General features: G+C 30.6%; 2 protein-coding genes across 4 annotated transcripts in view; one reads left to right on the top strand and one right to left on the bottom strand.

Annotated features, from left to right (window-relative positions):
- The window catches only part of ATRX (P-loop containing nucleoside triphosphate hydrolases superfamily protein), a 28676-nt gene extending 16831 nt beyond the window's left edge, over positions 1-11845 (top strand). For all 3 annotated transcript variants that reach the window (XM_020369393.3, XM_020369402.3, XM_083059816.1), the window contains 10 exons: positions 659-808; positions 908-963; positions 1052-1352; positions 2755-2890; positions 5810-5871; positions 6064-6290; positions 7560-7763; positions 9458-9536; positions 9608-9867; positions 11292-11845. In XM_020369393.3, coding sequence (XP_020224982.1) covers positions 659-808; positions 908-963; positions 1052-1352; positions 2755-2890; positions 5810-5871; positions 6064-6290; positions 7560-7763; positions 9458-9536; positions 9608-9867; positions 11292-11661 — 1845 coding nt within the window. In that variant the 3' untranslated portion in view covers positions 11662-11845. The remainder of the gene's footprint in view (positions 1-658; positions 809-907; positions 964-1051; positions 1353-2754; positions 2891-5809; positions 5872-6063; positions 6291-7559; positions 7764-9457; positions 9537-9607; positions 9868-11291) is intronic.
- A 3313-nt stretch (positions 11846-15158) lies between these two features.
- Positions 15159-18976, bottom strand: LOC109788582 (vacuolar sorting-associated protein (DUF946)). Its single transcript, XM_020347349.3, has 2 exons — positions 18660-18976; positions 15159-17182 (listed from the first exon to the last, which is right to left on the bottom strand). The coding sequence occupies exons 1-2, from the start codon at positions 18760-18762 to the stop codon at positions 15612-15614; spliced, it is 1674 nt and encodes a 557-aa protein (XP_020202938.1). The 5' UTR covers positions 18763-18976; the 3' UTR covers positions 15159-15611.
- Positions 18977-24324: the final 5348 nt, after the last annotated feature.

Genomic DNA, 24324 nt, shown 5'->3' on the forward strand with positions numbered 1-24324 from the left:
ACAAATGAGCACTGTGTTGAAGGAAGGGTAACTCATCGAAAAAGAGACAAATAGAAACCACCAAACTTGGACAATCATTTCAAACAGGTCAGAATGAGCTGTTGCCATGTCAATATGTTTTTGGCAACAATATTGTTGGCCTAAAATGCTGATGTCAGTGCCTGTTTTTGATAAACTACTGGGAAGAGTGAAATGTAGATGGTAGCAGTAGAAGAATTTTCCAGCAATGAAGCTGGTGGATTTCTGGTTATAGAATAAGGGGCTTGACAAAATGTGCCAGTAGACAAGGTCTGGAGAAATTTCGACCAGAAATAGTGGAAAGATGTGTCAGCATGTCAGCTGAAGGTTGTTGGAGATGGTTTATGTAGGTAGCTTGTAGAAAGTGACGACCTGAAGTTTTGAGGTACTACACATCTACAGCTTCTGGTTTTATTGGTGGGAATGAATTGCACATGGCAAAACAACAAGCAGATATGACAGCCACAACAGATAGGACAAGGACATTGAAAGGAGACTGTCGAAAATATAGTAATGTAGTTGTATATTTTGGGAATGTAGTAGTTGAATAGTAAATGGATTAGCATTCTAAAACTGTATAATTCTAATATTCTAATTTTTGCAATTGCATTCCTTTGACATTGTTGATATGTTGCTGCAGGATGGACCTGACATTCTTGTTTGTGATGAAGCCCATATGATAAAAAATACTAAGGCTGATGTTACTCAAGCCTTGAAACAAGTAAAATGCCAGAGAAGAATTGCACTTACTGGATCACCTCTTCAAAACAATCTCATGGAATATTACTGTGTAAGTTTGTGTAGAAGTTACAAGTTGAATGACCATCAAGTAATGACCATCAAGTTATTGCATGCAGTCTTTGACTCTTTTTCATTTTATGTGAAATAGATGGTTGATTTTGTAAGAGAAGGTTTTCTTGGAAGCAGCCATGAATTTCGGAACCGGCAAGGCTTTCTTTTCTCTCATCGTTCTGATTTATATTGTAATTTATTTAATATATGTCTCTAAGAAATTAATTTTATTTATCTGCAGCTTCCAAAATCCTATAGAGAACGGACAACACACCAATTCAACTCTGATTGATGTGAAAATTATGAACCAAAGGTCTCATATCCTCTATGAACAGTTAAAAGGCTTTGTTCAAAGAATGGACATGAATGTCGTGAAGAAGGATCTACCACCCAAAACTGTCTTTGTGATAACTGTCAAGCTTTCTCCCTTACAGAGAAAATTGTACAAGAGATTCCTTGATGTGCATGGGTTCACTACCCAGGTGCATCCTGAAATGTTAAGGAAGAGATGTTTTTTTGCCGGGTACCAGGCATTAGCTCGGGTAAGTATGCCTTTGGGGACTTGGTAGTCAATTTGATTGTCTGAGCAATATTAGTATATATTTTATAAATATAATAACATGAAGAGATAAAAGGAGGTGATTCCTAGGAATTGGAGCGATTTAGTAAGTGGTAAAGGGTAGGAGTTAGGGAAGCCAAGGTGTTTTTTATTACATTTGTTTTTGTTGGCAGTTGAAAGGTAAAATTAAAATGGGGTGGGTTGGGTTGGGGGTAGGTAAGAGTTATTGAATTGGGTAAAAATTGGATAAATATAAATTGCATAGGTTAGTATACACATGTCTCCTAATTATCAATTGGTCCTGTATATATTATTTAAAAACAACTGCTTTTGATGTACATAAATTTGTAGCTGCTATTTTCCAAAATTGTTTCTTTTTTTGTCTTGTTGGTTCTTTTAAAAGGATGTTACTGTTTTGTCAAAAATATTATTTATTATTTATTTCGTTCTTGAAATTCATTACAAGCTAAATATATTGAAATAATTTTTTTAATAACAAAAACATACTAATTTCTACTACAGTAGTGTGTGAAGCTGTGTAAATGGCTTTTAACATATTTTCTTTTTTAAATACAGCCTGCTTTTGAAGGCTTAAGTATTAGAAGTGATACATATGATCTGAATGAATATAATTTTTATTTAATTGTATGATGGCATCACAATTTTCATGTTTTTGCTTAAGAATTGATGTGTATGTACACACACATTGTAAGTGGTGGACATCTGTGATTGATTTAAAATGGATTTTTCCTATAAAATATAGATTCATTGGCCATCTTCTTTTGAAACAGAGTTTATGCAGGCAGTAATTGACTAAATCTTAGTCTGAATTTTGAAACAAGATTTTATTAATGGATTTTGTTGATTAGGATACCAGTTAGCACATGGCACACTTTCTTGAGGGGAATTAGGGGTGTGCAAAAAAATCTAAACCGATCCAAAACCAATCCATTTGAAGACAAAAAAAACCAAAATTGATCCACTTTGCAAAAACGGATTGATTAACTTATCTTTATTTACAAAGTGGATCACTTCGGTTTTTTGGAAAAACTAAATAATATGAGTATAAAGTGGATAACAGAATCGATCCACTTTAAAAAAATCCAATCCGATCCATTTTATAAAATGGTTTGACTCAATTTGGTACTTTATTTGAGTTGCTAATTAATTTTGTACTTTATCAGAAAAAAAATGTATTGATCATATTTCACATTATCAAAATTGCCTATTTATTTTCTATTAATTTTAATATGACTTTCTTAAATTTATTATGTTTTGACTTTTGAGCTGAAAATTGAACTGCCCCTGATTCTTGAACATTTTAAAATTATGGTTGTTTCTTGTTTTTGTAAATGATGGTGATAAATAATTTTTGTTTGTAGTAGATATGGAACCACCCTGGGATCTTGCAGCTGACAAAAGAAGTCAAGGACTACGTAAAGCATGAAGATGCTGTTGAGAATTTTCTTGTGGATGATAGTTCCAGTGATGAAAATTCTGATTTTAATGTGCTTGCTGGAGGTAAGTTTTCATGTATATCGGCACATGTTCTTGTTTGCCTTTGATATTTTTTTGAACCCTCTAATTTCATTGAGGTTTTTATTTTTATGTTTGTTTGTACTTGCACAATCAATTTTTACTGTTAGTTGTCATTTGTATGCTTTTAATTTTTAGAAACTTGTTTTCTACGCTGTATGACATTAGGGGTGGCAAACAGATGAATCGAATAATTTTTTAAATGGATCATAATAGATTGCATAAAAATATTCCATTTAGATCCATTAAAATTTCACTTAAAAATTCAATCCATCCAACTCATTCAAAGAAAAAATCCATCTGATTCATCTATCAACGGATTTTTTATGGATGGATATTCTCAAATTTGGAGCAATGAAGGCTGCGACTTAGGGTTTACAGGCACGCGCAGCAATGAAGGTTGCAACTTAGGATTTACGGGCATGGTCAGAGGCTCCCAAAGATCAGGAGCTCTTATACCATCTCAAATTTAGAAGGAAGAATATCTTTATTTTCTTATATTGAGTTATGAGGTCATTGGACCTATATATACATGAGCCTGCAGGAAATTCAGGAAATATGGACAACTAATTTTAGGGAGAAAAATCCCTGTGATTATGGGATTGTTTCTAAATACATAAACCTAGTATTAATGGCAAGATACTATTGTAAGAAAGAATAAAATTACAACAAGGATAAAATATAAAACTTCCCAAAATACACAATGAGCATCATGGTTTTGACAGATATCCAATCCATCTATAAAAGTATTGTTTTAAAATTTAAATATATATTTATTTTTATTTTTGAAATATTTTATTGCTATCGCTTTTTTTTTTATAAGTTATTACATTATTATATAGTCTTTTATAATTCACAAGACATTTTTTTAATGTCAAATTAGTCTTTTAAAATCTCAATTCAATAATAAACATTTTATTTTAATCCAATGGATTTTGAAAAAGTAGTGAATGAATCATTAACCATCCATAAAATTAAATGGATGGATTGGATCTAATTAATTAATTATTTTTATTGAAATGGATGAATTTAGTGTTGGATGGATCAATGGATGATGGATAAATGAATTCATTTGTCACCTCTATATGAAATCTTATATTATAAATTAATTTTGCATTTTAACTTGCATACCTGTTTTGTTGCAAGTTCTGAAAGCTAAAAGCTGTTACTGATTCCTTCATATTTGTTTGTGTATAAATATTGAGATAATACACTTAGCGGGAGCTTATGTTGAGGAACTACTGGTTCTGAAATGTGTGAACATATTTCAGTTGCCTTTAGTGCCATCAATTTTATCATGGAACAGATATATGTTCTCTCTGTTTTGAAGGCACAATTAAAACTGGTCAAATTTCTTTTCTGATGGTCAACGGAACTTTACTATTTTTTTTAACTCTGTTTGGATAGGAATTTAAATTGAGGGGAAAGAATTAGAAAGAAAAGAAATAGAAGGATATTAATTCAAGTGAATTTTGAGTGAAAAAAGTATTGTTTGGTTTAATGGAATTAAAATGGAATGAAATATGGTGATTTATTTTCATTTGTTTGATTACATGCGAAAGAGAAGAGAAAAATATGTGAAATATTAAAAAAAAATTACCCATTTAATTACTATCATAATTTTTGTCACTAGAACTCTTGTGAGTTTACCCTGATCACATAAATTGGTTTGACACCAGGACATTGTCCAATATCATCGGGCATATAATTTACTTCAACTATTATTTACTCCAATACAGTGCTCCGTCTTCTTTTATATATATATATATATTATTAGCTCACTGTGGGACTTGACATTATAAAAAAGTGAAACTCAAGGATACAGTGATGAAAGATGTCAAGGTTTCACATATGAGCTATCCGGACTTCCTATTTAACAATAGCTTGTATGCATTTCCGTCCCAAATCATGGATCTATCAGGAGGAAATGAAATATGGTGGGCCTCACATATTTTTAAAACTTTTATTCCTCAACATTCTGCTAAACAAACAGGAAATAACCAATATCTCCTAAATCCCTCACTCCAAAACCACCTAAAACAAACAAAGTATAAATGTTTGTGGAGGTACAAATGAGAAAAGGAAACTATAAAGTGTAATACCTTAATAGGAACTTTTAAAAAAATAAATGGAATAATTTAAAGCACTGCGTTGTTTGCTTAGTGTGTGAAAGAGCTAGGAATATGGTAATCTTTTGGTATTATTCCTACATGTCTCATAAAGATATTTATAAGGTTTATATTTGGACTTACTGTCAGTTTTTATAATTTGTAATGTCTACAGCAACTAGTTTCCTGTTTTCAAACATAATGATGTTGCTGCATCTGCCATTTCATGTGTGGACGTGGTTATTATGAGTAGTAACTAGTGTGTGGTTATTTTTAGTACCAAAGGACATTTAAAGGTTAGAAAACATAGTTCCAGGGACATGAACAATAAAATTGATGTCGAAGCTATGTCTCGTCTTTACCCTAGAGCACTTCCAAAAGGCTGAGTAACATGATGAATGCTGATGCTGTTTTTATATCTGTTAGAATATCTCATGTAGAAAGCCTCTTCTGTTTATTAAATATTTTAATGTATTTCCTGATTTCACTCTAGCTTGATGTGATGGCTTAGGCCTCTAGATCTGGGTTTTTTGGCTGCATATTTGAATATCTAAGTATATCATCATGATTGGCCCTAAAATATTGTGTTTTGACCAAAGAAAAAGCAGTGAATTTTGATTGTTCAATGTTAAGGTAGTGCAACATGTGTGTGTGGAAGTCTTCAACTAGTAATAAAACATATATTATTGTAATACATAATCCATTGACTTTTTGAGTTTCATTTATAGCTATGTCATCTGTTCATGTCATGAATTTAATTCTTTCTGGTATGTTTCAACAACTCATTATGTTGCAGAGAAGATGAAGTATGCAAATGACTTGCTGCAAAGGAAAGATGATAATGGCTTTTTCCTGAAGGTATGAAAAGAAACAAAATAAATTAATGAATGCTATAATTTTTATTTAATCTTTTCAGTTTGAATTAGAATTTCAAGAAAAGAGATTCAATGTTTTTTGTTTTTGTTGTCCTATATGAATATTACTTTTCATGGATTATGCTTTTAACAAACATGCTTCTAGTGGTTATACTTCCTATTTTTCACATTGCAGGGTTGGTGGAATGATCTTCTTCACGGAAAAATTTATAAAGAGCTTGATCACAGTGGCAAAATGGTTTTACTGATGGAGATTCTAACCATGAGTTCTGATGTGGGTGACAAGGTTTTAGTTTTTAGTCAGAGCATACCAACCCTAGATCTCATTGAACTTTATCTCTCAAGAATACCTCGACGTGGCAAACGAGGGAAGTTTTGGAAGAAGGGAAAAGATTGGTATAGGTGAGTCCTTTTTTTTTTAAAAAAAACTTATTCAACTTGATGTTACTCTTGTTAAGCTCCTGATTTGTTTATAATTATTTGCTTTTTAAAACCCATTTTGTGGTTCGAAATGTATGTTTTCTTCCTTAAAACAATCTCATCTGAAGGCACTATTGTTTTAATAGTTTGGGGATGATCTGTCTTTTTCTGTGTTAATTGCTCATTTTCTCATTTTCTTTTCTCTTGCAAGAGAGTAGTATTAGATGATGTTTTTTGGACTGCTTGTTGTAAAAATTCCGATAAAACCACAAATATAGTTTTCACTAGATATATTGTAAATAAGTTGGTTAATAGTTCAGTGACATGTTTGGAAAGACATGCAATTTTATTGCTGACCTGGTTAAAAACAAAATCCAAAAAGGTAAGAAGACTTAACAATCATCTTTTGGTTAAATACCTTTTCATCCTTATTTTCCACAAATTCCTGTTTTAAAGTTTTGCTTTTGGACCCTGTAATTACTAGTTTCACAAGTTAAATACTTTTTCCATCCCTATAGTTTTCATTATATTTAGGTTTTGCTCCCTGTAGTGTACCAGACATTAGCTAGTGTTTGGCTTATTGTTGATAGTAGGGACTAAAACCAAGTCTTTCAAAATTTAACCCATAGTTTTGAAGTATGGGGACCAAAACCAAAAAATCTAAGCGAAGTCAACTAGACCCGAAATGTATTTAAACCTTATTTTTATCCCACAAAAGGAGACAAGAGTTAGTCATTGGATTATTATTTTTCACTGGAGTTCTTATTTAAACATACTTTTAGATTGCGGATCATGTTAAGTTTGAGAGAGAGAGAGAGAGAGAGACAGAGAGAGTGAGAGAGAGAGAGAGATTTGAATAGTAAGATGTAATTCTGTATATTATTCAAGGTAAAAATATTTCAGAGTACATAGACTATTTATATGACTAATTGCCTAACAGAAGCATTGATAGCCTATAACAACCTGATAGACTAAAGGGATAAGTTACAAAAAACAGAAAATATAACTGGACGAATATAAGGAGTAAGGTTATACTCCAATAGATCAAATGTTCCTGCATGTTAAAATATTTGTTTCAATGTTTCTTCTCTCATGTACTGGTTTGATTTCCAAATGCACATGTGATATTCCATCTAGAAACTTTCCATGATCTTATTACTTTGAAATTTGTATGATCCTATTTTAAATAGTTTTATTTTCTAAAAAATTATTTATTATTTTCTGAATTTTCTGATATGATTTAACCTCTAGGTTGGATGGAAGGACAGAGAGTTCTGAGAGGCAGAAGCTTGTTGAGAGATTTAATGAGCCTTTGAATAAGAGGGTAAAGTGCACTCTGATTTCAACCAGAGCAGGCTCTTTGGGTATTAATCTTCATGCAGCAAATCGTGTTGTTATAGTTGATGGTTCTTGGAATCCAACATATGATCTCCAGGCTATCTATCGATCATGGAGGTAAGCTCCTGTTAATTTTTCCTTCAATCAAAGTGAGCTTTCTTCTGATGGAAATATTAATTATAAAGTGTATTTTGGCCATCAATTGAGCAATCAAAGTAGGAATAATTTTTTTGGGGGAATGGGGATAATGGAAAAAATTGCAATTTGATGTGATGCTCACTTTTTGGGAGAATTCTTCAAGTGATCCGCATCTTTGGGATAAGATAAGGTGCCTGGCTTCAACTTGTTGTAAAGCTCATTGTCTTTTTAGAGGGTTTCCCTTACAGATATGTTAAGGGACCAGATATATTTGCATAGTTAATGTTTTTTGTTTTCTTTTGTTTGTATTTTTTTTTTTTTTGTTTCTTTAAGTAGGATCTTTTATCCTCCAATCTTTTTCTTTCATTTTCATTTTATCTTAATAGCATTGAAAATCAATAAAAAAAAATGACAGCGCTGTCATGTAGAGTTCTTGGATTATAGTTAATGCTAATTGCACAAAGCAACTCTCCTAAAAGCTTAAGCTGCCGTAAAGTGAAAGCACATGGATGGTTCACATTACATCTCTAACGTAAGCCCTCATGCAAGAGCCATTAGGCTTAAAATGTGGACAATGCTCAATGCATATGCCCTCCTACTTTATGCTTCAACTCAAGCTTTCTTTAGAAAAGTGGAGAACATCGAGGTGAACTCTAGACCATGATGTCAAGAATAAACTCTCCCGAAAGCTTAAGCAGTGAGGTGAAAACACATAACTGATTTTTTTACATCTCTAAGAATAAGATGTGAAATTTGAGGCTTACACTCTTAATTTTGGTTACCTGCATTTTCTAATTCTTGCAAAAGCATTTGCTCATAGCAGTGTTATCAAATAGTGGCCATCATGTTGGGGGCTTCAGTGGAAACCCAATTGTGATGCAGTCATGTTGCAGAATCCGCAATAAACCCAATTGTGGCTGCCTTGTGTGTTGTGGCTTTACGTCACATCGTTGGTCAGGTCACTGGTGCATCATGTTGTGCCACCGTTTTGCAATAGTTGGGTCTGGTGGGTTGGTGGAGGAAGCAGCGGCAACTAGGGCTGTGTGACTTAGGTGTTGCGCACTTGTCCAGTTTGGGTATTTCATATTTGGGCAGTGGGTCCTGCAGGTTTCATTCACAACATTAAGTTGGCATTTTAAGAACTCATGCAGGTGTTATATAAGTGTCACGTGAGTTTTTAGAAGTCCCTTATTTTAGTTTCCTCTTCTGTTTACAATTTTTATTTTTTGGTTTATATTGTGCTGACATGAATTTTAAACTAAAAAGCCCAATATCCTACAGATAAGTTTTGTTTATCCATTTTAATTTTATTTGCATATAGCTAATTATATACATCTAAGTTAGGTTTTGTCTGCTATGCAGCTTTTGCTATTTGCCTACAACGCTATCTGCTATTTGATATAGCAGATTTTCAAGTTTTCACTATTTTTAGCAATCCATGTTTGACAACACACTGGCTCATAGTGCCTGAAATTAGGTGCTTTTTTGATACAATCTTGTACACAATTGATACCACAATACTTGCAAATCAAAGTCTTCCGTTGATCTGAATAGTTTGGCTGGTTTCACTGTAGATCCTTAAAAATTAAAAGGATACATATTTTATAAATTATTTGATTTGTATCAATTGACAAACAATGTAGTGGAAATCAAAATAATTTTCTTGTTTGCAGGTATGGACAGACAAAGCCTGTGTTTGCTTATCGATTGCTGGCTCATGGAACTATGGAAGAGAAGATATATAAGCGCCAGGTAATACAACATGATGTGCTTCTATTGTTCATTTATCAATTTTTTCTAACATTTACAAATGATTTCAATAGGTAACAAAGGAGGGGCTTGCTGCTAGGGTGGTTGATAGACAACAGGTACATAGGACTATTTCTAAAGAAGAAATGCTGCATCTCTTTGAGTTTGGTGATGATGACAACCCTGAGACTTTGGCTGATCTAAGTCAAGAAAATGGGCATCAAGACAACCCAATTTTGGTTGGACATTCACTGAAACACACAGTACCACATTCAAATGGAAGTAGTTATTCTGATAAGTTAATGGAAACCTTACTTAGCAAGCATCATCCGAGGTAGGTTCTCTTGAATTACAGCCATTATTTCATTTGAATTGAGACCCTCTTGATTATAGTGTCTTTGTCAGTTTGTCATTTTGGTATCTTTGTATGTTATGCTACCAGCCTCTCCTTCATTCTTTTCCATTTTTAACTTTTGTCTTGTTTAGTGGTGATTCTACATGTAGAAATGAAGTGCACGATAGAATTGTTATTTTGTCAATCATACTTTTTCACTGACAGCAAAAATGGAAGATGTCCTGTTCTAAATATTGTTGGATATAAAACCCATTCATAAGTCTGCGTCCAACAACTTAAGCTTTTGGGTTAGTTAGTTTATGATGTGATACTAGAGCATGTATTGTCAAGTAGTCAAGATTTGATCATTGCTGCCCCATTTTTCTAGATGAAAGTTGAATTTTAACCTACAGTATGATGACGTGCATTATCCTTGCTCTAAGCCCAATTGGTTGTTTACAATTACACGAGGAGGCATGTTAGGTAAAACATCATTAATCAGCCTTCTCCCAATAACTTAAGTTTTTGGACTACTTGGTCTTGATCCATGACGAATATAATTGACAAACTACTGAAGTACATGCACGTAAAAATTATTAATGTAAAGTTTATCAAATTATTTTCCCTATGAACTCAAATGGTACAGGCAAAATCTTTTTTTGTGGCCATTAAGGTTTGCTCAATTAGTAAGGTCTTGGGTTAGGTTCGGTGGTGGTCTTTCTTTAGTAGGTCATGTTTTGTGCCTTACCTTTTACCTTGAAATAGGGCAACTTACCCTACCTACCTGAGTCAGTTATGTTGCTGAAATCTCCTTTTCTTCTGGTTGCATTTTATTTTTGTGCAAATCTGATGCTGTTATATTTTTCTGTCTGATTATTCTCTGGCGAAAATGATGCATAATTAGTTATATAAGTTGTGATGGACATTTAAGCCCATACTTTTTAATTTTAAATTGCGAATGAATCATCAATAAAAAGGTTTTTTTTAGATGGAAAATTGGATATAAATTTTGTTTAACTATCCTTTTAGTTTCAAAAATTGGGACTGGGAGTGTCAGAAAGTGGGCGATGAAAGCAATAAGTATCTAAATGATAATTAATTGGTATTGCTGCTTACGATCCTACTCCTTAGCCAACCAAAAATCATGTCTGTTTCAGTTATTCGTTCATTCCTAAATAATCTGGATTATATTTTTCTGGGCATATTTCATGTGAAGCCAGGTCATGTGCTGTCTGAATCTTGAGTTTAGCGCGATTGGTAGTATATTTACACCTATAAGGATTTAAGTCGAGTACACAGACTAACGATTTTTTGCTAGAGTCAGATCTGTAAAAAATATGGATGCTAGTATTTAATTTCTTTCGGTTTTTTTAGAATAAGTAGGGTTTATCTGACACAGCAGCTAATATTATTTTTTGTAACAGGTGGATTGCCAATTATCATTTACATGAATCTCTGTTACAAGAAAATGAAGAGGAAAAACTATCAAAAGAGGAGCAGGATATGGCATGGGAGGTTTATCGGAAATCGCTGGAATGGGAAGAAGTGCAGAGGGTACCACTCGGTGAGTCTATTATGCCTGAACAAAAGCCAGAAATGCCAAATGCAGTGCCCCCCGTATCAGAAACTCGCAGCACTTTGCCAAGTAAACTAAGCAGACGTTTCGCGACGCGGAAATGCACCAACCTTGCGCACTTGTTGACACTTAGAAGCCAGGGAACAAAATTCGGTTGCAGTACTGTCTGTGGGGAATGTGCCCAGGAGATACGGTGGGAAGACTTGAAGAAGAGTTAGTAATGCAGTAACATGAAGGATGGCATAAACTGATCTGTTTATAAGATAATCTAATATTTTTTTCTTCTTTTTTTTTTTGTCGTAAATGTTTATGTCCCATATTCAAGTGTTTTGTGGGTGAAACAGAAATGTTCTTCCCAAAAAATGAAATAGAAATGTTTCTTTTGCTGCTGTGAGCAGCTAATGTCTTTTCTTGGATATCAAGCGTGGGGTCACAGGTCCCCAACAATTTCCCAGCAGGTGGATTTATCATGTTTCTGGGAATATAAACTATTCTGGTATAGGAAAATGCTTTAAAACTTAATGGTGTGTTTGGATGAAGAATTTTACAAATTTAAGGAATTTAAAATTTTTGATATTTAATTTATTTTAATTTTAATTTTTATTATTTTAAAAATATTTTGTTTGAATAAGTTAATTTTAAATTTTTAAAATTTTAAATTTTTAGTTTAGATATGGTAATTTGATTTCACCATGATAAAATTAATTTTAAAAATATATTTGTATATTGATATTTTTAAATTAAATTTTATAAAAATAAATATTAATCAATTTTAAAGTAGTTAATAATTTTAAAAATTAATATTAGATAAGATTTAATGATTTAAACTTTTTGTTGAATGAAGGGATAAAAGATAAGATAAAATATATAAGTGAAATAAGAAAAATAAATATAAAAAATTTCAAATTCTTAATTTTTTTGTAAGAATTTAAAATTTTACTATTTTAATTTTTTTTATAAATATTTGAATTTTAAATTTTTTTTATAAATTTTTCATTCAAACAAAACATTTAATTTGAAATTCTCAAATAAATGAATTATCTTAAATTCTACCTTCAAATATACTCTAAATGAATACTTTTCTTTAATCAAAATATCAAATCATGGAAACAGTCCCACTGTTTGCATATCTACTCTTTCCGAACTCATCACGGTGGGAATTTCGCGCGTTGAATTGCCTTTTTTTATTTAATATTTAGATTAGCACTGTTACAGTATGTTGATCTTTAAATTGGAATATACCATATAAAGCACTAGGCACATACATTTATGTGTATTTGTTTTACTTCCGAAACTTTTCAATGCACGTTTAACCAGATCTTACACTCGATGAATTCACGTTGGACTGAATGTAACCGTGATTTAAACACACCTTATGTAGTTCTTTTTACGTAATTCTTCTACGTTTGGCTACCATCCGTTTATAGGGCCAAGCCTAAAATACATGTTTCTTTGAAAAACTATCAAACAAAAAGGTGTGCAATAATCTTTATTAGATACGGTAGTCCCATGAAAAATTCTCAAATGTAAAATTAGATGGTTTGATTGTTTTGGTTGCGGTTGGAAGAAAGGTGTAAGGAATCAAGCTAGAGAACCAGGACTGTAGCTTCTTGTTCTTGCCTCTTTACTTATGTGAAAGATCCAAAACCAGAGTAGAAAAATAGTTGAACTGGTATTTTTTTTTTAAAAATCATATAAAATATTTTTAATATAAATAACACATTTAATTCGAATTACAGATAGGAATACATTATTTTATCAATTATTATTTTTTAATAAAAATATAATTTAGTCATTTATTTTAATTTATAATTTTATATTATATTAGTTTGTTATTGTTACTGTTAATGGTTATTATTGTATTTTGTTAAAATTTAAACCTAAGTAATAGTATATGATATATTGCACAATGAAATTGAATATAAAATATATACAAACTGATGTTTTATTTTATATTTGAATGTTAAAAAAATTTAATAATAATAATAATTATTATTATTATTACAGATTATTATAGTTAAACTATTGAATCGAAATGATTAATGATCCATTCAAATTTAAAAACATTAGTTAGTAGACAATTTTGATTTATAGTTGCTTTTGCTTCGCTGCTATACCTTGTTGCTACCGTTGATGATTTCAATGTGGAGGTGTGTTCTCGAGTTAATGATAGGAATTACATTTTTCCTTCCAAATAGTTGAAGACTAACCATTTTGGAGGCAAAATAATCGAAGTTGACTTTGCTTTTCTCAAAACTTTTTGATACATGAGTTGATTATTACAATTCTAAAAAGAAACAAGATATTTTGCAGTTAAATTTACGTAATTAGCAACCAAAATTAAAATTTCAAATCTTGTAAATTCCTAAAGGGACATGGTTGATTGATACAAGATGTCCAACTGGTACACTTATACTACATAATAACCTGAATAAGTATTGTTATTATTAATAAATAAATATAAATCTTAAAAAAAAAACTTAATGGTTTAGTTAATGTAAATTATTCATTCGGATGGTCGAGGATAAGAATCCTTAGTTACCTATAATTTTTTAGCTAGTCTTCTTGTGTAAATAAAAGAGAAACAAAATAGAAAGAAAAAAAAAACGCGTTGTTCGAATGAATAGAAATGAGGACAGAAATAAATAAATTTTATAAAAAAAATATTTTTATACCAATTACAAGTTTTATTTTTTAACGTAAAACTATTTATTATTTTTTATTCCGTTATTTAATTTTATTTTTGCAATGTTGTGACTGTTGTCATTTTGGTAAAAAAAAAAAATTCAGTTTTTGCAATTGGGTGTTAAACTATGGAAATGATAGGAGTACACAAAATTACCTGATTGTGAAAATAAATTGGATAGATTACTTCTCATTTGTGCCAAAAGTGTACCATAATCCATAAAAGACATTAGTTTAATAATAAAAATATTCAAACATAAATTACATCACTTCAAAATTAATTTTAACTAAAGTTAATTTTAAAAAATCAATTTAATTCATAATTAATTTTATCGATGCTGATCCAAACACACGTTTAGGTGAGATCCACAAATTTTTTTAGCATTTTTTCCCTTATAGTTCACCTCAAACAAACGAAATTGTCTTCTAATTCACTCTCTCCAAAATCTTTCCCTCACAAATTTAAACATAGTGATAGTATTAGTGATTGAATTCATTATTTGACTAAAACTAATTATAATCTTGCATAAAGATATGAAGTTTATGCAAGTATTTCTCCTAACAAGTCATCTCTTCACATTTCCCATTGTTATAATTATCTTTTAAAAAAAAAAAAAAAGTAGTTTGTAACACCCAGCTAAGAAACAATTTCTTTCAATAATATTTATCTTATGACATGATTCGACAGTTAAAAACGCGTTAAGCAGATAAACTTTCCAAGGTAATTGTCTAACGGTAATTGACTAGTTTTGAAGTTGACTTTTTAATTAAACTTTCCAAGTTAGAACAGATCAAGCAAAAATTTCCCGGTTCTAATCAACAGAGCGCAAGTGAATTAATTAATATAAAACTTCAAGAGTAAAAGAAATTTCTACATTTACCCAAAAAAAAAAATCCTACTCCTTGAACGGCAATATTCGGAATACTAACCAAAACTTTCATGATTCCCACTGAACACTGGCAACAAGATTATAATACAAACAGTGAAAGAGACCAAAAATGTGTATTCAACAGATAACACTAATGCATGTTCATGGTTTAAACACTCTTTGTTATTGATTAAATTTAGAATCACAAAATAACAAAAGAAATTCATCAAATCAGGGGCGAGGCCCGCATCATTTGTGAACCTAAGTAATTTTCAACCAATAATAAATATTGTATTAGAAAGTACAATGCTATCACTTTTCTCATAGTTTCTGTATAGTTATATGTATATTCTTTCAATTAACTCAAACATCAGAGAACTACAGTTTTTCACGTCATCAAGAATGACACAAGTTTCTACTATGTAAGGTACACCCCCTTTACAATTGATAGATGATGATGCCTTGCTCCATTTCACCTCTCCCACTGTGACACACAACACATACTATTAATAGGACATAAAGACACTACCTTATTAGTTTGCATTACTTTCCCACTAAAATGAGTGAGCAAAAGCAACAGTTTTAAGACAGAGCTCACAAGACATGAAGCAGGACTAGCAATATTCATCTCCTAGCCAATTATCCTTCTCCTTTGGACCAGTTGGACCCTCTTCACCATAAAGCTCTGTTGGAAACAATTCAAACAAGTTCTCAACAGAAAATCTAACAAATAGTGGAAGCAGATCTATTATCTTATCTATCTCAGATCGAGAATCATATACAATGGTAGGACCCCACTCTCTCATATACTGCAACCAACATGGTTCTGTAATGACTCCATCACCAAGATACTCAGCCGCAACAACCTGATACTTGATGCTCGAATCCACGATAAACTTGCTTCGAGCTGCATCATTGCGTACTCCTATTCCTAGTTTGGATGATCCCTGAAGGTAAGTCCCAGGGTGAGGGAAGCTAGCATGGCCATGTTTTGATGAATAAACAATTGGCTTATTCCCCTTAATAAACTCCAGATCAGATGCATTTATCCATTCACCTCCACTATGCTGAGAGAAGTAAACAGACCATAGCTCTCCAGTGAAGTTGCTTATTCGAAGGGTGAAGTGTTCCCAGTCACCTACATGTTCCCCTATCTTGTTCATCTCAATGTTCATCAATGCCACTTTAAGGGTGGAAGGTCCATTAAAGGGGCAAAAAACCCACATCACAATATCAGTAAAGGCTCCTCCCAATGCTGGTTTTACATGAACATAGAGTTCTGCACTCTCTATGTTTCCCTTCTTTAGATTGTTTCTTGCATCTTCATCAGTAGGCAAATCAATCCAAAAGGCACCATCATTTGTTCCTCCACTAGGTAAATTTGATCCTTGATAATCAATAGCATTACCCTTCTTACTCCCTGCTGCATACAAAACTGCTCCATTCTTAAAGAACCATTGCACTGAAGATGGCAAGTAGTTCTCATCAGGATGAAAGTACACAGTGGGACCGTAATGCTGAATAAGTGCATGAATCTGGTTCTCATTTGGCATTGCATGCAAGGAAGAATCAAGGTTCTTCAAGCACGCAATATCCACCACTTGTTCAGGATCATAATAGGTACCACATATGAATGTCCCAACAGATACACCTCTAGCTAACATACCTCTATCACAGGGTTGTGTCTTCCAAACCTGAAATGAATTTTTTGAATATTTTGACTTCACAGTCAGTAATAGATCAGAAGTCTCACAAGTTTCTGTTAGATCAGCACGAACACATCGAACTTCCTCAACTTCAGGCTCATTAGGACTGTTAGTAACCACCATGCCCATGGCTTTATAACCCTTTGGAGGGTTTGGCAACCAAAAGTAAACACATTCATCATGTGAATCCATGCTCCATATTAACGAGTAACTGAGTGGCTTTTGTAGAGCAGGAGATTCGAACGTGGAGTCAGAACTAGTTTCACGGGCCACAAGAACATATCCCCTGAATGGCTGGTCATTGGACTGGCAGTAGTGACCAAGGCAGAAAAAGCCTTCTGGAATTTCCAAAGGTCTATAAAATGAGAAACCCAGTGATTTCCCATGCAAACTTGTGCATCTCCAAACCTTCTCAAACTTGTTTACTTCTAAAACTTCTATTTCCCCGAGGCATATTCTTCCACTCGCAAAACCACCACCTGACCAGATCATTCACAGACTTAGGTAAATAAGATAATTAAGCCACAAATATTTGACAACACAGCCACAAAAGATCAAATAGATACGTCCTATTTGAATAAACTTCTCCGTACTCATAAGAGAAGAAAATAAAAAGAAAAAATAAATTGAACTCCTCTCATAAGTTAAATCAACTTATGTAGTTAACTTTTATAGAAACTCTTTTGTACAACTTCTTTAGAAGATGAAGTGCATCAGTTAATTTTAATTTTAATTTATGGGAGAAATTCAATTTATTTTACCTTCTTATTTTCTTTCTCCTATAAATATTTATGAAAAAGTTTATCCAAATAGGGTCTCAGAACAAAAAATAATTAAAAGATTATTGGTAACAAGTTTAATTTTGATGCATATATCGATGCTTACTTGATACATAGCAAGTATCAAGCAAGAGAACAAACTAAGTTTAGAACTTTATGAGTGGAAAATTTAGATGACTGTAAGTTCTATACAAAGTGCCGCAGTAATGAATTAATATTGTTTAACTCTCAAAGGCAAACATACATCCATCAATAAGCTGCACAAGCACAACATTTGACAACACATTCGTAGTGTGAAGTCAAGATAAGAAATTGTTGAGTGTATAAACAAAATCTCACATTGTTAGGACATAAAGAAAAACATTGGGTTATAAAATTCATAGTCTTTATTGTATGAGCCTATGAGCCTTAAGGATCTGTGAGGATTTATGTCCAAAGTAGATAATATTATACCATTGTGAAGACTTGTGTGTAAACCATCAATATCCAATGGTGGTATCAAACCCGATAGTTCGACTAGGTAACCAGCTCAAGCGGTGAAAACAAGTCTTTTAACCATCTCTTTAAGTAAAACAATACGTGATGGCAAATAGTAAAACCATAGAACAATGCCACTACTTCACATCCAAATAAACAAAGAAAAAAACAAGGCATCTTTTCTATATTCATAGAGTGGAATATGTGCAATCAAATCAATAACAACGTAACAAAACTTTTTTTTTCTTTTTCTGTAGGGTATGAGGTATGTCACTAGCTTTTCTCAACAGCCATGGGATTTTACTAAACAGTAAGCATTAAAGTCCATTACCAAAAAGTGTACTAGTTCACAAAAATTTATTTACAACGAAATAATTGTTTTCAATAAATATCGCAAGATAATAAATATTAAATGGAAACATATCTGAATTCTGATCCAATTACCTCTGTAGTTTACTCAAATTCTACCCTTTGTGATCCCCCCCAACCACCACCAAATTGCACTTTCCAGAAACAGTGGTTCAAAAACACTTTTTTTTTTCTTCCGAAGATGATATAATATATAACTAGTTGGTTTTATCGTTTGATTGAATAAAAAACAGTGCCAAATCCGTGGAATTCTATTAGAAGAAGAGGAAACCCCATAAATAAAATTGTCCAAAAGGTAGCGTTAAAAAGTCAATGGTTAGGACATAGATACCTTGTGGCCATTGTGGAAGGGGTGAAGGCAGAGAGAAGGGAAGTGGATCAGGGTCAGAGAATTGAGGTACAACATCCCAGCATAAACAGTTGCACCCAAACATCTCTCGTCTCTAGTTCTTACCTTGCTTTCAGAGGAGTCCAAGAAGAGAGAGATAGAGATTGTTCCAGCAATATTGAAGGAGGAAAGTCTTCAACTTTCTCCTCTCTCTCTCTTCTCTCCTCGCTGTTTGTGTTGTGTTTGCAACTTTAATCTGACTCGAGTTTTTTGAGGTTGCCTTTTTTTAATTTTGATGTTCGGTGCTTCTTCAAAATTTTCGTCATTTAATTCATAATAAATAGCGTAACTAACAACCTTGCGTAAACAATGGTCACTCGCCACCTTGTGGGTGTTACAGACACGCTTTTGCATTTCTTCCATATTCAATTATTAGCTTTGTTTTTGTTGTTGTTGATTAAGACATATTTCTCTCTTTCTTCAACTTTCCATATCTATGAATTGCCCTACGCATAGTCCACAAGTATATATCAGATCTTCCTACTTCATTCTACTTACGCATTAAGGTTATTTATATGTACATATATTCCAATTTCCAAGTGTGAGGGATATATGATATTTTTTAAAAAAAATTAGATACAATAATAGATTATAGTTGAAGAAAAATCAAGCAAAATAAAGTAATAACTCAGTATAGGTTTATTTATTTTGAAATTCGTATAACCAAACAACTACTATAAATGTTTGGTAATGTCATAAATTCAATTAGAAACTTCAAAACAATATATAGACAAATTAAAATTAAACTAAGAAAGTGATTAAACAAATAGTTAGGTTATTGAAAATTTTGTAAAGAACAGTATCATCATTTATAAGCAGATAATCACAAATTCTTCTTTTGTGAAATTGGAGTAGGAAGAGGGCATACCAAGTGATTTTTCTTCTTTAGTAGCATACTATTATTAAAGTGAAAAAAAAATTGACTCATCGCTTTAATTGAATCTTTTTAATTATATTTTTTCTATTTACAATACTTTATTTAATAAAATTGAGTTCAATTCTACTTAATAAGTTGTTGGTATATCAAGTAAATTTTTATTACCTTAATTATAGAATAAAATCACAAAAGGATAAAATTAATAATAAAATTTTAAAACTTTAGTTATTTATATATAATTAGTATTTTAACTTTCGTGATGTATAAGACAAGTATTCTTTTTATATAACTATAATTTATGATAAATATTTTTAATATATAAATTATATTATAACTAAAATAAAGTAATACCCCTTTTAACTTATAAAATATATTTTAGATTTATAATAAATAATTTATATAATGATATAAAATTATTTTAATCATAAATTAAAAATACAAAAATAAATTTAACAATAAAAATGATAAATTAAATGAGATAAAAAGTTGAAAAAAAATCTAATGTATTATCATTGGGAAAAAAATTCTCCAAAAATATTTTTAGAAATAAGTTATGTAAAAATATTTTTATTTAAGATATTTATTTTAATTTACGGAGAGAAGATTATATAATTTAAACTTACTATTTTTTTTTAATCTTTTACTAGTTTGTAGTAAATCAGAATAAATATCTTAAACTTGAAAAGCTTGATAGTGATACAGTTGAGGAAGAAGACAAATACACATATCTTCAAGTTGGAAAACCGAAGACGCGAGTCACGCGCGTCAAATATATTGTTTTCCTGTTTTTTGCAATTTAGGAGCAAACTATTTGGCACCTCTCATTATTTTTACTATATTATGATCTCTTTTTTTTTTTTTTTTATACAAAATTGGGATATATATTTTTTGAAACCTAAATTCGGAAGTTGAAAGTTGAAAGCTCAATAAATGTTGGAATCAAAGGTAGGAAGGCTAAATATTCCGTATGAAGTCATTTTCAAATAGAAGATTGGATAGGGCACTTACCTTGCCTTAATGCTTCTCGATGGGTCCTTTATATGCAAGAAAATATTATTTTGTCGTTTATTGCATCTTGCTGCCCTACCCAAACGTTTGTAATCATGATTGTATATTCACTCATTTCTGTGTGAACATAACTAATTTGCTAAGGTAGAAGAATGCATTTAATTAAGATATTTAAATATGGTACATTATGCATATTTTGTAGTTTCATTCATTTCATTGTGTGAACAATAGTACATTTAATAAGATATTTGAATAGAGCACAACATGTTATTCTGGTACTTTTTTTAAAAATGTGACGTAGGTGTAAACCCCACGTTAAAAGCTTGTTTGTAGTTACTAGTTAGGTTTAGAGGAGTAAAGTATAAACATACCAATGGTTGCTCTCCTTTTTCCACCAACTCATGAATTTCACTGTCGAAAATGATGCTTGGAAGTACTCATGTTTAGCAGGGAAGGAAAAGGCAAAGCAGTGCTAAAATATACGTATTCCTTCCTGATATTGTAATAGACTACACGGGTAAGAGAAAAAAAACAGTTTCTGCAAATTTTATTTACGATTAATGTTTAGATCTTTCGTTTTTCTTCTTGATGTTTTGTTATTTTCCGGTATAAAACTGATATTGCTATATAAGCATTTTTATAATGTAATATAACCATGTGTCAATGTTTGATGATGTAAACACTTATATAATAGAAGGTTAAATAAATTTAAGGTTTGAAATTTAAATATTATAAAGCGATATATTTACAAGAATGAAAAAAACGTATTTAAATTTATACTATATCGTATATTATATTGTCAAATTTTAAGTGTAAAAATTATGCATTTTTAAGTAATCATGTAATTGTTTTTAAAATCTCGATCATTTATACACGATTGTACATAATTTATGTTTATTTCTCTTACTTATATAAAAATTTGTTTTCTCATTAATAAAAATAGTCCTCATTTAAAAGTGTAAGAATTATTATAAATATAGATCATATAATACATAAATCGTTTAAATTAAAAAGATATTTAATAATCATATCAACATTTAAAAATATATATTTATCTTTTAACTTAATTATCTATATAAGATTTAGTAATTTATATTTATTATTTTATTTCTTATAATAATTATTTATCCTCATCTAATAATTATATTTTATGTTTAAATAAAATTTAATTTAAATATATTAAGTAAGATTTTATGTTCAAATGCTGTAAAATATAATCAAGAAATAAAACTCTATTAAAAATTGTACATGGAAATATGAATGCTCCCTTGTAACATCGAATATATATATATATATATATATATATATATATATATATATATATATATATATATATATATATATATATATATATATATATATATATATATATAATTAAAAAACACGTTTTAGTTAATTAAAATTTAAAAATATGTGGTGGGATTTTAAAGTGGCCAGCCTCCCCATTAGACTTGAAATGTCAAAGTCTTTAAATTCGACGTCAATCGAGGTAGGCATTAAAAAAATTCTACAGATTTAATTAAGAAAAAGATGGTACAACCACCGGATCCGACCATTTTTGTATTATTCTTATTTGTCACTTTTTATTTAATATCTTAGTCTTTATGCGTTTGTTTTATTTCTTTAGTTGATAGATCTCGGGCCAACTTTTTATTGTACTAATTGTTTCTGTTTGGTTTAGTTCCTTTGTTCAGTAGAGTAATATCTGTACATAATTTTTGTAAGAAAAATAAAAGAGAAAAAAGTATAAACTAAAAAATAATATGATAAACATAGTTATAATATATTTGTTTACATGTGTTTATAGCATATCTAATTATGTAACCACTGTGAAATTCTTAACTCATTTTATAAAAGTCTCTAATGATACATGAGGTTTAAGAATTTCAACAATTATTTTTAATGATGTAATTTTTTAAGAACATAAAATCAATCGTACAATTATATCGCACAATTCTGAATCCTAATTAAGAACGGCTTACTTAATTATATAAGCAATAATCATTATATAAAAATTATATTGTTCCAAATGGTGAAACTACACACTAACTAATGAGTAAGTTTAAAATTTTCGTTAGTAATTTGATTGAAAATGCTCTAAAAACAATTCTTATACAAAAACTGACATGTTAGAGGGGCGGGGGGTTTGTAAACTCAAAAACAAGTTTAATCAAAACTCAAGTAATAATTGATGTTAAAATAGAAAGAAGGTCTTATATCGATAAAATAAGAAGAGAAATAATAACTTATAAAATATACATATTTCAATGATTCAGAGATATTTTTAATAATAATTAAAAAAAAATTACGAGAACTTAAGCATAAACAAAAAATATCTCTATTATTATGGAAGTTTGTATGAAATAACTTATATTGTACATGAAATAATTTCATAAAAATAATAAAGTTCTAACCTTCCTTTTGATATAAAATACTCCTTAAATAAATATCATAAGATAATTCCAACAATTAGACATAGATCACATCAATATAAAATTTATGAAAAATATAAATTAATTTTAACATTTTAATTAAATAAACTTTAAAATATTATAAGGGATTTACCAAAACTAAGTGATGTATAATGTGTTTCGAACCCATTTTATATAAAGTAAATGTATTATATATTATTATGGTGTGTAAAAAGATATTAAATTAAAAAATATTCATCATTCCTTCTCCTTGTTAAAAAAATACTTTAAATATATGTTATATGACATTGACGGTCAAGTTAAATTAAATTAAAGTATCACCCAAAATATAATTCCAAAATATATATATTAGCTGTAACCTGTAGTTATGATAAATATATTTGGACAAATGCAATGTTGTTGCTTTTATTTTTACCATTCTTGTTATTTATAAGTAAATTAAAGATTATTTTAAAATGATGTTGGTTTTTTTTTTTTTTGGTTCAACACAATTTCGTTCCTAGTTTTTTTAATGGATCAAAAATATATTATTTTGGGGTTAATATTACTTGTTGAACTGTTGAAGAATAGAAGAGAAAAACACTTTTTTTTAATTGCATATTTTGCTATTAAGAATTAAAGAAGAAAATATATTGAGTTGACTCCCTCTATGTCCTTAAAGAACTCGTCGAGGCTCACTGCAGCCAGTTATCTTCATCATGTGGTGGCAATCCAGTATGGAATATTGAGCTGCTGAAGGTTTAATATTTAAGATTCAGGATTTGGATAAATCTAAGACCACGACGAGAAACGACTTACTCAAATTAAAATGGGTTTATTATAAAAATAATAATTATATTTATATAAATTGTACTGACCGTACTTCGCACCCGGGCTCCGAGCCCGGATTAGTGATACAAAGCCACCCCGGGCACACGCTGAGCGACGTCAGCCCGGTATTTGGGGCCCGGTATTTGGGCAGATCATTCCCGAACTCGGGGATCTCGTCCCAGATCAGAACCGCCCCCCAATTATATCATATCATATCATATCATATCATATCATATCATATCATATCATATCATATCATATCATATCATATCATATCATATCATATCATATCATATCATATCATATCATATCATATCATATCATATCATATCATATCATATCATATCATATCATATCATATCATATCATATCATATCATATCATATCTTATCATATCATGTCTTATCTCATGCCCAAGGCCCAAGACAACCCTAATTCACACAAAGGTATGTGCATTATTTATACGAGACTCATACTCCCA

Source organism: Cajanus cajan, chromosome 7 (genome assembly GCF_000230855.2).
Source record: "Cajanus cajan strain Asha chromosome 7, NIPB_CcT2T_4, whole genome shotgun sequence".
Lineage (NCBI taxonomy): Eukaryota > Viridiplantae > Streptophyta > Magnoliopsida > Fabales > Fabaceae > Cajanus > Cajanus cajan.